This window comes from Dysidea avara, chromosome 3 (genome assembly GCF_963678975.1).
Source record: "Dysidea avara chromosome 3, odDysAvar1.4, whole genome shotgun sequence".
Classification (NCBI taxonomy): domain Eukaryota; kingdom Metazoa; phylum Porifera; class Demospongiae; order Dictyoceratida; family Dysideidae; genus Dysidea; species Dysidea avara.
Window position 1 is genome coordinate 33,076,934 of NC_089274.1, and position 21,699 is coordinate 33,098,632.

The 21,699-nt window shown below is 37.1% G+C and overlaps 1 protein-coding gene across 7 annotated transcripts in view; it reads left to right on the top strand.

The window, feature by feature from the left end:
• LOC136250764 (VPS10 domain-containing receptor SorCS1-like) overlaps positions 1-21,699 on the top strand; it is a 32,197-nt gene that overhangs the window by 2,499 nt on the left and 7,999 nt on the right. Inside the window, exons 5-26 of one of the 7 annotated variants that reach the window (XM_066043047.1) lie at positions 302-387; positions 706-806; positions 2,036-2,160; positions 2,384-2,482; positions 5,591-5,752; positions 6,035-6,193; positions 6,419-6,518; positions 6,657-6,733; positions 6,939-7,033; positions 11,404-11,511; positions 11,713-11,836; positions 11,885-12,027; positions 12,099-12,188; positions 12,461-12,531; positions 12,885-12,914; positions 16,440-16,463; positions 16,523-16,546; positions 16,606-16,629; positions 16,691-16,714; positions 16,774-16,797; positions 16,854-16,892; positions 20,491-20,538. In XM_066043047.1, coding sequence (XP_065899119.1) covers positions 302-387; positions 706-806; positions 2,036-2,160; positions 2,384-2,482; positions 5,591-5,752; positions 6,035-6,193; positions 6,419-6,518; positions 6,657-6,733; positions 6,939-7,033; positions 11,404-11,511; positions 11,713-11,836; positions 11,885-12,027; positions 12,099-12,188; positions 12,461-12,531; positions 12,885-12,914; positions 16,440-16,463; positions 16,523-16,546; positions 16,606-16,629; positions 16,691-16,714; positions 16,774-16,797; positions 16,854-16,892; positions 20,491-20,538 — 1,777 coding nt within the window. Of the gene's footprint in view, positions 1-301; positions 388-705; positions 807-2,035; positions 2,161-2,383; positions 2,483-5,590; positions 5,753-6,034; positions 6,194-6,418; positions 6,519-6,656; positions 6,734-6,938; positions 7,034-11,403; positions 11,512-11,712; positions 11,837-11,884; positions 12,028-12,098; positions 12,189-12,460; positions 12,532-12,884; positions 12,915-16,439; positions 16,547-16,605; positions 16,630-16,690; positions 16,715-16,773; positions 16,798-16,853; positions 16,893-20,490; positions 20,539-21,699 lie in introns of all 7 variants that reach the window. The other 6 variants (XM_066043048.1, XM_066043051.1, XM_066043050.1 and 3 more) reach the window with 6 other exon arrangements.

Consider the following 21,699-nt stretch of genomic DNA (forward strand, 5'->3'; position numbering starts at 1 on the left):
ACAGTAGCCCAAAGTGTACTACACAAACTTGTTACTGTGGCCACTTGATATATTAGAGCTATGAGTGAATCTTTATCCATTATCTGTTGCTAATATAGGTTTACCTTGTATGAATACATGTTTGTTAGTTTGGAACTAAGGCAAATGGAATGTTGAGATCTATTGAGCATTATTGTTTGTCATAGTGTTGAAGTGTTGAGTTAAACAAAATCATGTATTTTATTAATTGTGTGTATTGTATACATGAGCACATATATATGGTAAGTATTTGTTGTAAACTTAAATTTTCATAATACCACAGAGAACCCTTTGGTATTCAAGAGATATGGGTAGAACGTGGTCAGTTCTGTCACGAAATGCAGCTACAAAAAGGAGTGATTATGTATGGTAAGGATGTAGTTACAGTACCACTCAAATGCAACGTCATCTCACAAGAGTGCAAGCAATTAAAATTTGCTAATTAATGGGTGTGACACTCATTTCACTTGCAAACGTTCATCCTGTTCCGTTTGGGATGATTACTTGTGAGCAAAACAGATGCCACACCCTTTAATTAGCAAGTTTTTTTAATCACTCACACTCTCACGAGACAACATTGCATTTGAGTGGTACGGTATTTAAATACAGCTGTACGTAATTGTACATACCATAATATATATATACAAAACGTGTGTCAGTGTAATTATGTATGATTAATTTCTTTAGGGGAATACCCGGTATAGACTGGCAGGATGATGATACTGACATCAGCAGGATCACCACGGTATATTATAACACTTATGATCTCAACTCTAACTCCACTGCTGGTGAGGAAGTTGTGTTAACACTTACACATGTGTTTGCTCACACACACTATATACGTGTAGTATGTACATTTTATTCATCAGCTTAAACACTGTACTTACAGTGAAAGTGTTATAAAACAGATTGATTACATCAACAACACACATACACACATCTAATAGTGCACACTTACATTTCTGTTGTTTTTTTGAGTCTGTGTATGTACATGCTGTCCATGTTTAGTTTAGTGTACTTTGCAACAATAAATCACTTCCTAAAACACTAGGCACATCTATATCATAAAATTGTACTTGCATCAGCCATAATGAAAAACCATAACAATAATTTTTTTTAAAAAAAGAAAAAAACGATGAATACTGTAAAGTTCCCTCCTACAGTTTGTATGCCTACATATTATCATATTTCGGATCGTTCTCCTGTAGTTACAGTATCTGGAAGTGTTTGCTATTGCCACTATAATGTAATTGCCATAATAACATAAAAATTTTATGAAAATTGACTCATTGTACTTATTGTTGAACTATGTCATGGGTAATATAATTGTCAAACACCCACCCCACATGCCATACTAATGTTCTATGTCGTCATGTCTTTCCTGATGAAGCCAGTCAGGATAAGGCAGTGTTTGTCTGATAAGATTATTTTTGTAATGTGATATCAAACAATTCACAGGTCACATGTTCATGGCATGCAGCCCCCACTGATTCAGTTAGTATTGTGTAGACAGTTCTAGCTGGTTTCCTGCACATCCGGCAGATTTCAGATTTCAGCTAGAAACTTCACATTCTTGTCTTTCTTTCTTTTTTTTTTTTTGCAGTTCTTTTTTAGTGGACTATGTGTACTAGTGACTTATAATAGACACTTCAGACCATTTCCACTGTAAATGATGAATGTGAACCAGACCTGACAATTTTTAGTGTCAACTTTCCTCCACATGTGTAGTACAGTATGTGGGCTTGAGGTGATTCCATAGTGACCATGCATACCTATAGTGTATAGTTGTTGCATGGTCATTTTTTTGCTATGGTATTTTTTGTGAACATGTAAACATGCGTACTATTTGTACAGGTGTACAGTACGTGTATTAGTACATATTCCCTCTTGATGACCTCTTGATGTCACTCACTGAAGTCATTTTTAGTGATAGTGAGGTCCTAATTAAACACACACACACACACACACACGAATGCATAAAATTCTGTTTTACTCATTGGTGAATTTTTGTATTTAGCAAACTTCAGGATTTTAAACTTTGCTGTATTCACCGGAGGTCGATACGTTAGTGAAGTGTTTGACTGTAACTTGGGATACTATGACAGTTTCATTTTGGATGGCACTTTCATATTTGCTGCACGAGTAAGGATGGACACACATACATACATGCGTACAAATATAGTAATCATCATTTATTACATTTGTGTCCAGAGTAGTGTATGTCATTATGCTACATTCTTATCATTACTTACTTTTGTATAATATGTTATGTATGTGAACAATTCACATATGTTTTTACTGTATGTTTGTGTACAGTCACAATATCTGTGCATGCATGTGTTTATTTGTTCTTCACATTCTGTAGTTGATCACACGAGGTGTATTTGCTCGGACTGAACTACTAGTTAGCTACATGAGGGGACCCTTCCAATTAGCCAGGATCCCATCTTTTATTGAACACTTTGTAAGTCACCATAGAACAGCAGTGTTACATTTGTTCACTATAAATAGTCACTAATCTTTGTTGGCATTCCTGTATGGTCTGACAAATTGTGTGTCACTTGTATAATTTATTATCTGAGGTGTGGGACCAGTTGTGTGAATGTGACAAGTGATGAGATGGCACTACCTTTTTGTATGTGTGCATGACAGATTGTGTAATATTATGATGAACTATGTGGGAGTACAATAACTGTCAAATGGGGTGAAAGTGCAAAGCCTTTGCACAGTACAGCATCCATACTTACATACAAACCTACATGTAGTGTATGAATAACAGTGGACTGTTAGCATGTACAGTGCTCTGTACTCTTTACAAGTGCAAGATTTGATTGAGGATGAAATGTAATGAAGCAATGAAGGCCGTCTACTGATATACTAGTGGAAGCAGACTGAATTAGAGATTAAATGTCCATCTGCAGATGTAAATGGCCTCCCTTGCTTTATTACTTTTTATTTCTATGATCCCTAATCAAAACTTCCTGGTACTTGTTTGTTAACTCTTTTTGTACTGGTGAACCTGCGCATATTGCATCATGTTGCCAGATATATCATAGTTAATTTTACATCTGAACATATATGCCCAACTATAAGTTACACTGAAAAGTGAATTGGCCATTTTGATTCGTTTTTCAGCTATGTTCAGCCCATTACACAGTATTGCAAACAAAGAACAGTACGTTGTAAACATGATATTCAGTAACAGGGAAGCCATCACAAAAATCAACACCTTGCATTGTGAAGTGAGAAGAAATGGGACACAAAAGAGGACAAAGGTGCATACATAAATTGCAGTATGCCAAAAGGCACCTGTCAGACTGAAGCAATGAAAAAGTAGAGCCTATATAGCCTTAGCTGTTATTGAGGTACAGTATGCTAGAAGGCATCAGTCAGTCAATCAGTCAGTAGAAAATTTCATTGAATATAATTTTGTTGCAACTTGTTGGGTTACACTGAAGGCACTTTTGGGCTTGACTATACCCACCATAAGCTGGTTTGTGGTCAACATATTTTGTGATCCCTATGTGTGATGTGCAACTTACAATGATATGGAATCCCTATTGTGAATGGGGAATTTGAATATATACTTCACATGATAGCATTTTCCTGTTGAAGGCCTACAAAAAGAATACCTTATCACAATAGGGTGTGTACCGTATCAGGTTGCCACATATTCATATTCAGTGTTTTATGTTGATTCATTTTTAGTCTTGTGACATGTGGCATGCCTACTGAGAAATTGGTTACAGTATACAGTACATCATGTGCCTAGCTAGCGTACACACTTTCAAGGATGTCTATTACTTATGTCTGCTAGCTCTGCTCATGTTTGTATGTAAAATTGGACATAGTATATTTGTCTATTGGTATTGCTACACAGTACAGTACTCATAAGCACACCATGTGTGAGTTGTCACATTCCGTAGAAGTACAGTAATTCTAATAATTGTACCACAGGCATGAGGGCTTGCCTGAAATGTATGCCTGACTGCCCGAGAGCCACAAAGCCCGAATGCCAGCTAATATGTACAGTAATACTTCCACACAATCAGGCTGATAGCCTGCACAGGGAGATAAATCACCCAAGTCAATACAAGTGCAAAAACTGGATATATTATATATGCATACCTAAAAGTTTCAATTATGGGTCAGCAGCTGGTTACGTTTGGTTATGATGAACAGACAAATCCTAGAGATATTATGGAGAATTTCAGTTACACAAGTTTAATGTTTTAGTCAGTGCTATTGAATCGTTTATGGAATAATTACAAGTTTACTAAAGGCCTAGATAAGTAAGCCTGCTTGTAGAGTGGTTGCTTTGTGAAGAGTGGTAACTTCATGATGGGAGTGTGGTCTGCATTCATAAACTTGCAGAAATGATTGAGTAAGCTATAGCACTACTCTTCACCTTAGCCCAACGTTTTTTAACTTGTAGGATAGTGAGGATAGCAAAATATTCTCTGTCTGAGTGGTTTTCATGGCAAAATCCAAGTCATGCATACTAATCATGTGAGTATTAATCGATTCCCACAATCAATTTCGGCCTTAACGTCTATATAATCACTGCCCAGTTGTAGCCCGTTCTAAATTTCACAAGTACACGAAAAAATTAGGAATTTTCAACTAGAGTAGTAGGGATATAACACTTCTTATTGTTTTACGGTGATTTAATATCATGGACTACTCCAACTTGTTTCAGTACTTTTTATTGATGTGCTATGGTCCCTACTCTAGTTGAAAATTCCAAATTTTTTTGTGCACTTGTTTGTTAACTTTTTTTGTAAATAATTTTATTATGATTGGTGAACCCACGCATACCACATCTGAAATGGCACCATGCGCCCCAGCTATATCAGTTATCGTCTGAAAAGTGAAGTATCCATTACGCTTCATTGTTTGCTATGTTCACCTGTTGGGCCAAAGTGACGTTGAACAGTGAAAAAATCAAGCCCGCAGCTTTAGCCGTTATCGAGTTACGCTTGTCTGAAGGCATCAGTCAGTTACTTAGTCAGTAGAAAATTCCGTCGAATAAATTTTTTTTAAATTCCGTAGCAACTTGTTAAAAGCGTTTCGGGTTGATCTGAAAGCTTTTTTGGGCTTAGTTTTACCGAACCAATACTGCCTCATCATCGTCAGGGAAAATTGAGGCTGGTTTTTGGGTGATATTATTTCGTGGGCCATGTCTACTCCTTTATGGTCCCTACTATACAGTTACTATTGTACTGTATGGTATGTAGAGTCCAGGAAAAGTTGCTAACTGGGCTACATTGCGAATGTAGTACAGGCGGCTTCTTTGATCTGAGGTGTGAAAGTAACACACGTTGTACTTGTATGGTTTACTATATGTGTACTTCTTTCCAGCAGCCATTGCTTGCAATGGTTTCTATCAAAGCAATTATTCCACAAACAGTGTATACATTCATGTACAGTTTTGTTGCGCACCTCTCCAATACATCGTACTCTAAATATGTATTAGTAAGTGTGTACAAGCAACCTAAGTAATAACAAGGTGTACCTAAAGTAAGTAGAGTAGGTACCAGCAAATTGTATCATACATACTTCTTCACTATAGGGCTATATTGTGGGTTCATACCGTTCCTCACAAGGTTTAGTGATAGTGGAACATACAAGACAATATGATCTCTACCTGTCAGATGAGACTGGTGTCTATTACTCCTTATCCTTAGACAATGTTGTAGTGGACGACATATATGGAGCTATAGATATCTTACTGGTAAGTTGATATAGTACATTGTATCTGGTGTACTCATGTAGCAGTGGGCTTTACATATTACCGTATAGGCAGAAATTTTTGTAGGAAGAACAAATTTCGCATGTGATTACAGCTTAGTCGTAGATTGCATGTATCACCATTGACTATTTCTGGACTTTTGTGAATAAAAAAAATACTTTTTACACTTTTTGAAAATATTTCTTTCCTCAAAAATTTCCATCTGTATGGTATTTACTTACTTGGTGTGTAAGTATATGCAATGGTGTTCTGTTCTTTAAATAGATCGACAGTATGAATGGGACACTTATTGCTAACCAGTTTGTTTCCACAAGTCGTTCACAACAAAACAGGACAGTGATCACATTTGATAATGGTGCACGATGGCAGGCAATTGAGGCTCCATCTTTGGGTGTGGATGGTAATCCCATAAACTGTGATATGGTGAGTGCATAGTGATTGCTATATTATGTTTGTGGATTCAAACATGTAGCACAACACAACAAAACACAGCACAACACACACACACACACACACACACACACACACACACACACACACACACACACACACACACACACACACACACACACACACACACACACACACACACACACACACACACTACATAAACATGTATAGGGTATTTATCGTTATTATCGTCTCCAGCCTAACTGTTCCCTTCACTTTCACATGGGCTCCAGTATTGACTACCGTCGTGTTGGGGTTTATGAACGAGACTCTGCTCCTGGTCTTATTGTGGCTAATGGTTAGTGAAAACTGTCTTCATGTGTATTAGTATTATAGAATGTATCTGCAGTATTACAACTAAACTCTAATATACTGTAGCATACATCTACTTTCTTTCTACAGTATGTAATGTATAATGTGTTGATGGTGTTGACAGGTAACTATGGTCCCTACTTGAGTGATGATAATGTTAATGTCTACATAACAAGAGATGGAGGATTAAATTGGGAACAGGTACATGCTCGCACACACGCGTACGCAATGCGCACACATGCACACACACTGCACATACCATACAAACACACGCACACATACCACGCACACACCATACAGTGTACCAACATGAACGTCAAAGTTATAGGGTGTACAGCTATATGATTCTAACTGCACCCCCCATTGTAAATATACTGTACCATGTAAATATGTCATCGCTTGGTAGACGCTGGCTATCTCGTGGCATGTGGAGATCATTGATCATGGTGGACTACTGGTAGCTGCCAGGGATGATCATCAAGTTGACAGTACCAATATCATGTTAGTTATCTGTGGCTATAACTACTCTAATAGAACATACAGTTTTGACCTACAACATAGATTGTCCCAATTGAACATTTTCTTTGTGATTCACACGATCAATATTAAGAAGCTTTTTAAACCAGGCGCGCACCCAGTTTACTGAAATTGTTTTCGTAAAAGTGTGTGTACCTATCTACCTATCCATGTCTGTCCGTACATACCCACGTGGGCAAAATCGTTAAACAGTGGTAAAAGCAGCTTTTATGTAAGAAGTAAAAGCGAAATGAAGTCTGTATATTAAACTTCTGCACAGGTAACAGAGTACAATATAACGGTCAGCCATCAGCCATTTTCCAAGCATAGTAGGCTGTTGACTGACCAATGCATCCTTTGGTAGGCCATTTGTGCCAACCATATTTTTTGCAACTGAAATTCTTTATTATTAGCTTTTATAACATGTATTGTGATGGTTATTATTATTGTCCCATCGTTATCTGTTCTTATCAACTCTATTCAATCGCTGCGTAAAGTCTTTGTCCCGTCGAAGGATCGACTCAACACACATGCATAAGCTAGATCATTGCACCTCGTGCTTACCTTAATTACCAATTGTGGTTTGCAATTTATGTTGTGATGAAAGCGACGAAGAAGCACCAAGTTATAACATGAGAGGGACCGCTTAACATTCTATAAAAAGTTAAAGACAGCCGTTTCGTGGTTAGAATGTGGCAAGCGTTGAAACGTTGTTGAGTGGGGATAAACTGAAGCCAGCTCTGCCCGCACCCACCTCTACCGGGAAAAGTGGTAGTTAAGTACAATTCGCAAGAAAACTAGGTAAATAATTATAAATGGTGCCAGCAGTAAGTCAAGATCTGGCTCTTTGTAACAATGGAACTATGACCTATATGTACATAGTGTACCTAGCTAGAATCATAGATGTATCTATCCAATAAACAGTAGCTATATATACTCGATTTATCTTTCATTTATTTGTAAAATATTATGCAAAATATAATTTGTACACACATATTACTGACAAATGCAATTAATGATCTGTACAAATATGTGCATCAAATTTAGTTGAAATTTGTCTCAGATTCACTCTCAGAGTGTTCTATTTTTAAAAACTTCCTTGGGGTGGGGGGGGATGCCCCCAGACCCCCCTAGAAGGCTTGTGCTTCATACTGCGCAGGGTGTGCTTTGCATACCCACAGACAGTATGCCTCAATCTTATAACTGTTCAATTCTTTTCTTCTAATGGCCAACCAAATTCACTTTTGATTGGCGATTTTGTCTGAGCAATAATTTATCCTTATATTGTACTCTGGGTAAACTTTGCTCTGAGATGGTTTCTTTTCTGAAATACAGGTGTAGCGACTCTCCTCAGACTTAATGAATTACTTTCCCTTCAGGGTTTTATAGGCATTTAACAACTGAAAAACAATGGTGCAAGGCTCATCATAGACTATTAGGAATAGCCTATCCCTCCAAGTTGAAAGGGGGCGTATCCCTTACATATGCGAACGAAAATGAAGAGAGGCTTTGTCGAGAGAATTTGTGGGGAAAAATGCGATAGTCAAACTATAAAACAGTTTAGAAGATACTTCTGTGCACAATACTTCTGTGATTTCTGGGCTCCTGTAGAATGTGATCCCATAACTCTTTACTGAAGAATACAATCCCAAGAGTTTCCTGAAGAATACAATCCTGACGTAGACATGCGTTCCGTGCGCTTTTGCGCATAATTTTAAATTCATTATTTTCGATAGCTCCACCAAATTTTGTACGAATGCCCCAGACTTGCATTGATCCTTGTGTCCTACATCATCCGAAATGTGTACTATATCATCCGAAATGTGTACTATATCATCCGAAATGGTACTGTATAAAAGCTTAATTGTCAGCTACACAACTATTGCTTCCTTGCAACAACTATGGATGAGCTTGGGCCATTAATATATGGAAGCTACGAAGAAGGCCTGATGTATTATGCGCATCAGCGGCTTCTTGCAAACCAGGCACACTGTAGGCTCTGTGGAACTACTATGGATCTGAAGAAACGGCCAAGTGTCAAGGATCAGTTTAGCTGGAGATGCACTAATAGTAGCTGTCGCACCTGGTTGACCCTCTGGCATGGTTCTTTCTTTGAGAAATCTAATTTGGATCTCCAGAAGTGGCTCCAAATCATCTTTTTGTGGTCGGCAGATGCTTCACAAAAGCAGAGAATTTAAATTACTGGCATCAGTCAGAATACCATCATCGATTGCTGCAGTTTTCTTTGAGATATCTGTTCCTGGAAGTTGTTAAGAGATCCAACTATCCTAGGAGGGCCAGGCTGTACTGTGCAAATTGATGAGTTATTGTTTGAACATAAGCCAAAGGTTAAGTTTTGCTATGATAGCTACTTATCGTTTACAGTATATTATTATATTTGCTGTATTTATAGAACCATAGAGGAAGATCTCCCCAAACTGAATAATGGATGTTTGGTATTGTTGATATTTCAACTCGTCCAGCAACAGAATACATGCAATTAGTGGCTCAAAGAAATGCAGCTACTCTTCTTCCTATCATACAACAACATGTGCATCCAGGAACAGTGGTACATTCAGATGAGTAGGCAGCTTATTCTTGTATATCTGCAGCAGGCTATACCCATTCATCAGTTAACCATAGCCTTCACTTTGTTGATCCCATTACAGGGACTCATACCCGGTATATAGAGAACTACTGGTCAAGAGCAAAAGCTAAGTTGAAGAGGATGCACGGAACATGTGATGACCATCTCCTGGAATATCTTGATGAATTTATGTGGAGGGAGAGATTTGGAAGGACAGCAAAAGAGGCATATGATAGCATGATTGGTCATACTGTATCACCGAAAGATACCCTCTACCATGACTTACTGTAATTAAGTCTTTGACTACCATATCAGTGATTGCAACTACGTGTATATTGTGTAACTTTTATATATTTCTATCATTTCAATCAATCAAACATCAATTTATGAATCAAAGAAATATCGCTACACTTATCAAAGGGGTAATTAAAAATCTCATGATTGTGTTTTATCAATTATCCATAGCTATAGCTAAAGTGGTAGTTATACAAGTAGGATAATCTAGGACACAAGGATCAATGCAAGTCTGGGGCATTCGTACAAAATTTGGTGGAGCTATTGAAAATAATGAAATTACGTATGGAACACATGCCTACGTCAGGATCGTGTTCTTCAGGAAACTCTTGGGATCGTATTCTTCAGTAAAGAGGTATGGGATCATTCTACAGGAGTCCGGAAATCAATTCTGAATTATACGATCCCAGGATCGTATTCTTCAGCACACCCCTAATGGGTTCACGGAGCGTTTGTGCCCATTATTAATATGGAAGGCATATCGGCAACCAATCTGATCACCGCTGACCGATTATTGGTACATCTCTAGTGCAGTGTCTGTTGTAGTTGTAGAGACTAACAAAGATTCCTCATTACTAGTTTCTGCCATCTTTACTGTAATTTCAGTGTTTTGAATTACAATAATTGTTTCGAACGAATTCGAATGGAATACAAATTCGAATATTCGGTATATTTGTTTTAGCCCTAATAACAATAAAATAATAACACATAGTTGGTTAATTCCAGATGAGTTAGCTAGCTGCATGGCACCTGGTTTTTAGAAGTAGCACAACATCAACTTGTTTAAATACCGTATAGCAGGTTTTTACCGTGAATACTTTATTTTCGCGAACAGTGGCTAGCCGCGGTAATTAAATTTGCGCTTACTTTATCTTGTGTGTTTTTAACTTTGTGTCTTTTTGCCCTGTAACTCGATAAGTATTGTTGTGCCACCATGAAACGAAAACAAACTGCATATCCTTGAGAGGGCGTGCAGTAAGTGCCCCACCACTGTTGGGTTGTCACGCAGCAGCACACTTCCCCACAAATAAGCTCCTCGCCATTGATAGGAGTCCAAAATATCTTTATAAACATGATAGCCATGTATGTGACTGCTTAACAAATGCGTTATAATAAAATCAATGGATTTTATTTTCACGGTTAGTTGCACTCGCAGAAATTTGTGTTGTACTTTTAAGATTCGTGATAAATTATAGGTGCAGTAAAAACCCACTATACGGTATAAAGTACAATGTGCGTCTTGTTGACAAGTTTGTGTGGATGCATACCTGTATGTTCTGTTAGAGTAATTGAATTAATAATGTGTACTTTACATAATATACTGCTCTCTATAATCAAGAGTTATTAGTACAACAATTATAGTGTATTAATGTGCTGCGTAGTATCTGACAATATAACTACTGTACATAACCAACTACATGATCCAGTGTTCTGTATGACCAACTCTTACTATGTGCATGTCTTCTCACTGTAGGTATAGTTGTAATGAGGGTATGAACTGGAATACATTCGTGTTTACCTCCATACCATCTATAGTGTGGGGTATTCTGACTGAACCTGGCCAAACTTCCACGAATGTGATGTGAGTATTTGTTGTGTGTGTGTGTTTGTGTGTGTGTGTTTGTGTGTGTGTTGTGTGTGTGTTGTGTGTGTGTGTGTGTGTGTGTGTGTGTGTGTGTGTGTGTGTGTGTGTGTGTGTGTGTGTGTGTGTTCTTGTAACACATGTTACTGTGACAATGGAGAGCAGTTCATATTCAAATTATCAAACACACTGGTATTGTAGGTTATTTGGTAATGAAGGAGGACGTGATAATCGAGTATGGACCATTACTACTGTTAACTTCACTACTATCTTTGATCATGACTGTATTGCAGTGGATTATGAGAACTGGACCATGTCTGATGGAGTATGTTATTGATACATTTTGGTCATTGTTATTGTACCATCTTAATAGCGTATTGGTGATCAGCAATGTTTGTTGGGAGAGACTAGGATAATAGAACGTCGTCGACCAGATGTGTGCTGTTGGAACAGAAGAGAGTATGAGAGGCTAGTAGCTATCACACCTTGTGAATGTACACCAGCAGATTTTGAATGGTTAGTAAGTTCTTGTCCGGTCTTGAGTATCATCAAAGCAATCATATATGTAATGCGTTCTGTTTGTGTAGCGAGTGGGGATACAGAAGAAATGATATTCTTGATCAGTGTGTATTAGATGCTGACTTTGGAACTAATGTTCCTCCTAATTGTTCAACTGGGTAAGTGAGTACTGTATATGGTATAGGGATATAACATACAAAATATATTTTGTTAAGCTATAAACAGTTTGATATACATTAACTGACTCCACGAGTTTTATATATGAGTACATGTCTTAATTTTTTGAATATTTTATATGTATTCATTCTTTGTACTTGTACCCAAATGTGTAGTTTTGTGTTTGGGTATGGAGTTATGTACATGTACAGATTGCGCCGTGTACTTTTAAATCACTCTATTACATGGTATTTAATATACTTCTGTAATGTAGGTATCGCAAGATAGCTGGTGATATGTGTGTGGGAGGAGTTTCATCATTGTTTTTACCTCCACAAGGCTGCGGTATGTGTGTATTGTATGTTCTTATTTTATGTGTGTATTTTAACAACAGAATACTACATGAATACTAACTTAGTCAGTTACTCTAATTGAACAGTCAGCCCCACTACCATACCACTAAAACACACTGTACGCTTCTTCATTGGATACTAATTGATTAATTTACTATAGATATTGCCATCATATTTGTCTGTTCATACAGTAGTTAGAAAACTTCTATTATTATTATTATTATTATGTTGTTGTTGTTTAATATTTGCCACTTCTTATAGTAAACTTATTGTGTGGGTCTTGCTTATACAGATGGTTATGTACTACTGTATGTAATGATGTACATTTGTTTTTGTAAATATTAGGTGTGTCTTCTGAGCCACCAAAAACTTGTGGTAAGTATTACTGTTGATAGTTGCTAAGGTAGACATGTGTTTTGAAATAAGGTGTACTAAAGATGATGTACAGGTGTGTGTATGTGTGACGTGTATAATTAATTTATAAAATATACAGTAGTATATAGATACAGCACTTTCATATCCTAACCAGAAATATTTAACATTTGGCGTGTATATGTACGTATGTATGTAAGTAAAGTGAAGTTAGCCCTAACATAAAATTATGTACCCAGAACACAATGCACTGTTTAGTAATTCCCAGAATAAATTATTGTGCACTTGGTTAATAGGACTATAGCTGTGACAATGGCCAGTGTTGGGAGTAACGCGTTACTTATGTAATGCGTTACATAATATTATTACTTTTGTGGTAACTAAGGAATATAACGAAATACGCTCTAAAAACAGGTAATATAACTAAGTAATTTTAGTTACAAATGTAACACGTTACCTAAGTAATATAGTTACGTAACGAATCTAATATTACGTAATATTATTACTATAAGTAACGAAGTTACTGATCTCGTTAGTAATCCACTGAGTAACGCCTAGCCACAACGAAGTAATGAAGCCTACTGAATGAAGCTTATTCACCAGCTTCTTACTTAAAACCAAGATTTACACATTGCCCAACAACAAAATCATGTCACATGATAAGGTGGTAGTTTCACACGTGACAGCTTAAGGCTGTGGACACAAAGTAATATAATATGTAATTTATTATAGTTACTTTATTTTATGGGTAATATGTAACTGTAACTAAATAGTTCAGTTGCAAGTAATATGTAACTAGTTACTTTTAAAAAGTAACTTGTCCAACACTGACAATGGCTATAGCTAAATATATTATTTTTCAAAACGATCCTAAACTATATAATGCATATGTGTATTCCTATGATGTGTTGAGTAGCTGTAGCTGTTGTCCTTACTGCATGCAATGTATCTTGGTGGCAACTCTTTCTGGAGAAAATTAGCATAGCTTACGTTCAGCTGCAATGAAGGCTGTTTAAATTTTTTTTGTTGTCTGTAAAATATGTGTGCGGTGTACAGTTGTGGAAAACGGAGTCCTCATCTGTCTTGCATTGATATATCAAACGGTACAGTTAACTGTTCAGTTTAATTGTTCATAGTTGTGTACACTGAGTTTGCCATCCGCACTCCTCCCTCCCACCTTTTTGGATGTAGTGTTATGTATGATCCATATACTACATTATAGCTACACATGTTCATGTATTTACAATAGTCACTCATTTGATTACTTCAAGCTGTATGAGGGAATTACCGTAAAGTCGGGTTGTTAGGCGCATGCACTTATAATTTTTGGAGAAAACTTTTGTAAAAATCTTACTATCTGTTAGGCACATATGCCTAACAAATAATTATGGTGTGCTTACTACCGTATAACTTAAATATTTGGGGGGGGGGGGGAAGGGATTTTCGCTGATTTTCATGGTTTTGGGGGTTACCAGCGATAATTTTATCCTTGGTAGACCTCCATATAGTCTAATACATTTTGGGAGTGTTTGCAAATTTATTATTAGCAACATTGCTCAACCTAAAAAAATTTGCCCCTCAAAATATTTAGGCTGTACGGTACATTGTAATAGTACTGTACGGTACATTGTAATAGTACTGTATACTGGTGTCCAATTAACTGGAAATTAACTTGAAATTAACTGGTTATTAATGGATGTTGTCTAGGTCAGCCAATAACTGGTGAAGAAACCTTTAAACTGGTTATTTCCCACCCACTTGGTAAACTATAAATTACCCCTGCTGACAAGTGTTCACATCATAACATAACCTCAAAGAATGTGTAAATATGTTATTGTAAAAACTGTTATTGCAAGACAGGATGTTGATGGTCACTTTGGTACCACCCTAAACCTTCCAACAGGCTTGTTGAGTACATTATGTCTGCCAATTATACACACAAACCAATTAACCAGTTATTGCCAATTATTGGTAGACAATTAACCAGTGACAAAAAATTTGTAGGTGTACAGCACTACATTGTAATAAAGTGGCTAGTAGATTGTGCTGGTCACCACACCAGTGTATAAGGATATTTTACTCCATTTCTGGGTGAAATCCTTCGTGATGAACAAGAGTATTACAATCCAGAAGGCTGATTTGCTGTATACATAGTGAAGGGAGATCTCAAAGGAGGTGTAAGCGCTCAAGGAGACATTAATTTTCTAGTACTTGCAGCTTTTCTTCCTGTGTGTAGAATTGTCGCATGTTGAGCTGCACATTTGATCATGTACACTTATCAGCCAGCTTAATCTCAAGAAATGTGTATGCGCTTCACAAGTAATGTACGCTTAATGATGCATGCACTTAACAATCCGACTCTACAGCATAGCATAGCATAGACCAGCTCATTTTTGTGTACTGTCTTGGTTTCTGATGTCAAACTAGTGTAATATTAGGTAACAGAGCTCAGTGACTTGTCATGTGGCTAGCCTGCTTGATCTCGTTTCCTGCATGTACATTTAAGGTTCAAAATCTGTGTTACACCTTTTCTGTATGATTGTGTTGTTTTTAAGCATACGTATATGAATGTAGAGTAGAAAACAGAAACACAATGAATGGAAATACAGCTATACTCTTGTCAAGGGATGAGCCAAGTCATATTCAAGAATATTCTATGGCAGAGACATAAAAGGTTTTTGGCATTAGTACAGCAGCTGTAGTTATACAAATGCAGTAGAGCAAAAGGTTGTAGCAAGTGACATGAAAATTACTTCACCTTTCAATGAGTTTTCTATTAGCTTCCTTGGTCTGTCTATGCTATTTGTACATGTAGTCAAATCTACATACACTCGTACACTTTGCTTCATTGAGTGCTAATATTCATTATTCTGTAATGCTGTTGATTACAATGCTACTCTTTTCTAAGTTCATGAATACTTACATGCTAGTTGTGCATGTACATCATATGCAATTGGCACAATCATAATGTGCTTTACATGCACATGGTACAGATCACATGCAAGAGTTCAATACCTTGGGGTGTGCTAGTTGTTCACAAATTTACTAAAGGAGATTTTAAAAAGTAGCTTTGAGCAAAAGAAAATACTTTTATAAAGTAATACAGTACAACGCATGATAACTTGAGAACTGCTTTCTCATCATAATCTTCATAAATTATCGTCACTTAGAGGAGTCACGAAAATATTAGCTGCATCACACACAGCTATATAAGGCTGAATACGTGTACAATGCTATTCTACACATGTGATACCTGCATTCCCTGTAAATATGCACAAGAGCATGATTGTACAGCCTGTATCTACAGATTAGCTGTTAAGCAGATGGTACACACATAAACACACATGTGAGTAATTATATTCTTTAACTTAGAGGCAAGTTGTACTGTATATGTTAACCAACAAATGTTTCAGCAAAGTGCAAACTGTCTTGTGAGAGTCTAACATAATAGTACGAAGAAAGTTATTAGTATCATGCATAAACCATCTTCTATGGAAGTTGTAATTTTCCAACTTTTATATTGCGTAGCTGGCACAGATGAGAAAAATGACAGTAAGTTTATCAATGATATATATTCTGTTTCAAGCTGTGGATTATTTGTATTTTACCAGCTGGAACAATTGGAAAAAATGACAGTAAGTCCTTGGCAATATGTTTGTGTCAGGCGATGTTATTTATTTACTTTTTGTGCCAGCTGGGATAATTGGAAAAAATGACAGTAAGTCCTCAGCAATATGTTTATGTCAGACAATGTTATTTATTTACTTTTATGCCTATAGCTGGGACAATTGGAAAAAATGACAGTAAGTCCTTGGCAATATGTTTGTGTCAGGCGATATTATTTATTTACTTTTTGTGCCAGCTGGGATAATTGGAAAAAATGACAGTAAGTCAACAATGTGTAAAGATCATTGACAAAAAAGAATTTTTCATCACAAATAGCTGAGACACCTGTAAAGAATAATACAGTTATTGGCAATGGTATGACTGTACATAATGTGTACATTAGTATGCACTGCAAGTGTATACATATATTACACCCTGATTTGGATGAATGGCTTTTTGGATTGTATAAAATTAGAAACTTGTACAAGGAGAAAAAAGTACTATAATATTCCTGTAACAGGATTTATATACTGTTACTAGTACAATTCTACAGTGTTAGTGATACATGATGCATTCAGTGTTGTATTGACTACTAGGTAGGTACGTAGATCACTGAACATAAAACTACAGGAAGCTCTAATCTTTGCATCCATTTTGTTCACTTTGTTAAATCTTTAATCTGACTTAATGCACCAATTTTTAAGAAAGCAGTTTTCAAGAAATCAGTACTAAAGGTGGGCAATGCTATTTAATTTGATGTAATATAGTATGGAGCACCTGCAGACTCTGAATGCTGTCGATGAGATATGTTGATATTCAGTACACCCTAATGTACCTAGTGTAATAGGGTATACTAGATGCTGCAGCATTCCTGAGGCCGGATGAAACGGTCCGGTTGGTCAGGCCTGAGCCGGTCCAATAATCTGGAGCTGGACCAACTAGTTGACCAGCTTGAACTATATTATTTTCCATGCAATCTCTGGACAATATGTTATTGAAAATGCATGGCACGGGTAGTTACCTATAGTTTCTCAGCCTAACTAAACTACACATGCAGTACTTCCATTTACCTTACAGTACAGCCATAGTGCAGCATAGCATTTGTATCGTTTTGTACAGAAATGAATGTGGGTTCTATGTATCACGTGTGCTAACAGTTGACATTAATTTATCACGTGTACGGCAGGTGCCTTCTTTGATTCTAAACCAGCACACTTATATCACAATTCATTCCTCATAAATGATCATTAGCATTTCTTGACTTTGCTTCTTTTACTGGGCGAAGGGCTGGCAGTGACAAACTAGGTGCCTCATTCCGTGACAGGAAGCTGTACACTAGGGCTGAGCAACACTGCCATTTTAGTGTCACGATCGATACTGAATAGTTCACGATACTTATGAATAAGTCAATCATAGCTGCTGCTACATACTGTATTGCTCAGCATTCCTGCAGGAAGTCCTTATAGGTGATAGCAAACTGGCCACTATCATTCTTGTTTACAGTAACAGTTACTGTAACACATGCTTTGAGGTTATGTTGTGGTGTTCACACCTCTCTGCAGGGGAAACCAGGTGGGCGGACTTTATCACTTACAAGGATTCTTAGCCTAGTACTGCATAACAAATGGATTTTTAATGACAGTAACGTACAGACATGGTATCACGATAGTTAATAACAAAATATCGCGATATTGATACTTTCAAATTATCGCAATATATCACTAAAACGGTAGTATCGCTCAGCCCTACTGTACACCCATACATTACATGGCAGCCATCTGGATGAGATCTTGAGTAGAAATCACTCCTCTTCAACAACCCACTCGTCCTGTTGAAATACTGAGCAAACTTTCAGTCTCACCCCACATCGTGCCGTTCTCAAATAGTAATTGATCTCGTGACTGTCCACCAGTATATTTATGTGATGATCCGTTCACTTATATTGCATACAAACCAGTCTAGTATACTGCATTTTTGTAGCTGTGTAGCTATTCACTGTATCCGGCTAGCTGCCTACTCGTAAATATAGGATAAGGAGTTTGCATGGGTTTCCTGTGAAATTTGGAGGGAAAGTTGCAAGTTGCTAGCTAGTTTTACTTTAAACTTTAGCATCAATTTTAATGCATTTCAAGCCTTTATATTGCAAAAATTCTACACCTCCTGGGGGTTGCACCCCCAGACCCCCTTGAACTTCTAATTGCTATAACTAACTGTACACTGCATGAGCCTAGCAAGTTTCATGCTGTGTCCCCTGTATGTCAGGTTTATACAATTACCTATATACATACATACATAGTATAGAAAGTCTGAAGAACAACAGATAGCTATAGGCTTGAGATTTATATTGCTAGCTAGCAGTGAAATATCACTAAAATTGCATATTTGAGTGTCTAATTTTCAAACATTTGCTGTGAGGGGCATGCCCCCAGACCCCCCAGAAAGCTTGTGCTTTGCACTTCGCAGAGTGTGCAAAGCACACTGTGCAGCAACTCCTCTCATTGGCAACACCATGTATATAGTAGCAACTTCAACATATTGACCAACTCAATTTCCTCTCCTCCGGCCCTGATTCCAATTTGAAGATCATAGAGTTACAGCATATTAATACACAATACTTGTTGCAATGTTATGCTTTAGCAGCAGATAACTTTGGCTGGTAATACTATGAATATGTAACATTTGCATAATGGTGATGTAATAAGGGCAATACAAAGCCATGTGATACATAGTCATTTTATTGTGCTGTAACTTAAGATACAACTGCTAAAACAGAAAGGGTAACTTGTTCAGAAGTGGTGGACGAAGGTTGCCCAAGAACGTTTTCCTAGACTTTTGGGTTAAGTTCTATTTCTTGACCAAGACAAATGGAAAGCTCTTGTTTTAGTTAGTCCATTATTAAGTTTTGAAGAAAGGAAACCTTGAAGGAATCCATTGAAGAAATTAGTAAATAAGAGCTATCGGTGTCTTGACGAACAGCATACCTGCTCTCTAAGTGTCAGATGAGTATCTGTGCAGATGTTAGTACTATAGATAACACCAATAGTTACAAGAAAACTTAACAAGTGGGCTTTGCTAAATATGGGGTTCTACCAGCACTACATGATATTCAATCAGATATCACTTTCTTCAAAAATCTTTCTGAAGCAGGCGCTCTGTTTTACTAAAAGGAACAGCAGCACAAAGGAACTTAGTAACAACCCTCTATATGGCATGAAATACCTGTGTTATTGGTGGGAGGTTTCTCCTGTCAAATTGTGTTGATATATGGTAGCAAAGTCCTTTTGTAGTCTTTTTCCCATTTACATACTACCAGTTCTAACTTGCGAAATTATCTTTTCAGCAGATGATTGGATGGTTCATATGGGTATTGTTGTTTCAACCACTGTTGGTTAATGGACTACTAGCTTTTCTACATATACTGGCATGTGCATCAATATATGTTCCCTCTCTGTGCTAATTTCTTGTGGTATAGAAACATCAGAAGGCTTAGTACTGATGAAGATTGTGAAGAAATAATCGTGGATGTTGTAGAACTGACTCTATTTCCATTCTTTCAACAGAGATGCTGCCACACTATCATTTCCACAACTAGTTGTCACTATTCTAATTAGCATTTTCATTACTACATCTTGACAGACAGTTGGATGAGTTGATTAGTTACCAGATAAGTTTTATGTGAAGCTTGTGTAAGTTACTAACATTCAAAATATGGTTTAACAAGTATTGCTTAAAATGATATTGTTTCAGCTCAGTTATTGCAGCCTCAGACATATCATTACACAGCACTATGATAACTAGCTGATTGTCTGACAAGCAGCTACGCATGTTGTAAAACTGATCAAGTTTGAATCAGGTTGTGTAATATATGTAGTTAGCAATAGTGTAAGCATACTTTATTGTATTATCAAGAGTCATATTTATTATGGACTCCATCAATGCCAGTCTTATTTGTACATGTGTTACATTTATGTAGGTGGTGGAAACACTGGAGGAAGTCGTGATGATGGTGGTGATGACAATGGTAAGATGGCAAATGTTTAGTGTGGTCTTATCATACAGTAGGGTTGCACTTTCCTACCAAAAAAAAATCACTTGCTTCACTTTTCCTTCATGGAAATATTGATTAGACATAACACACTTTTAGCAAGTATTTAACTTAAGTTTCTACTGACTAATCAGATGCCTTCAGCTATAATGCTGCAGGCTTAATTTCTTTACTGTTTGACATCACTCAGAGACTTGCCTTTTCACCTACCACAGCAGCTACAGTGCATGCATACATCATGGACTTACTTTTGTCCTCCTTTATGTCCCACTTCTTTCTCCACTATCACATAGGTGTTGATTCACTAATGGCACATAATAGTTTCATCGTGCTGTCTGTCATAATCATATTGGAAATCTTCCATATTTTCTATATTTTTATGGTTTAATTGTAGGGGGCACCTCTCATACTGTTCTTAGTTTGTAACAGGGGACATAGTTGCAGACATTAAATGGCCACTTTGTATTTCAGGAATTGATAGTCAGAGCATGTATCCAAATGCAAAACATGTTTGACATATTTGGTGCCATTCTATCCTTTGATGTAGTATATGTGCTGGTTCACTACTCATATCAAGACTCATGGTAGTGAGGCGCACGGCCTAAAAATTACGAAGCGCATGCCCAATTAAAAGACGCGACGACCACTACTGTGAGTTATTTACGTGTAGGGTCGGTTTTGCAATATTAGCCCTGGATTACGCAACATCTCTCAATGGATTTGTATTGGGTTACGTAATAAAATCTTTATCCGTCGTCGTTTTCTTGCGACCTTGTTAAAATAAAAAATATAGCCATATTTAGACATATCTCACTTTAATTCTCTACCTTGTATTACACGTATCGTCACGTTATACCAGTCATCTTACCCGTGTTTGTATCGGCCGTCTAGGCCTGACATTATCTAATTCTGGTTGGCCTTACGCGTATTTTCTCCATTCAAACCTGTAATCCCTACAATAACTTTTAAAGACACGATGTGGACACAAGCCCTAATGTCTGACAAACAAGTTGTGAAAGCATGCAGACCCTTAAGTTTCCTAGGGAAGGCATTTTAAGCAGAAATCTTTTAGAGTCCATTTAGTGCCACGCCCCATGCGAGCGTTTATAATCGGCAGATGTCTTATAAACAAGGTGT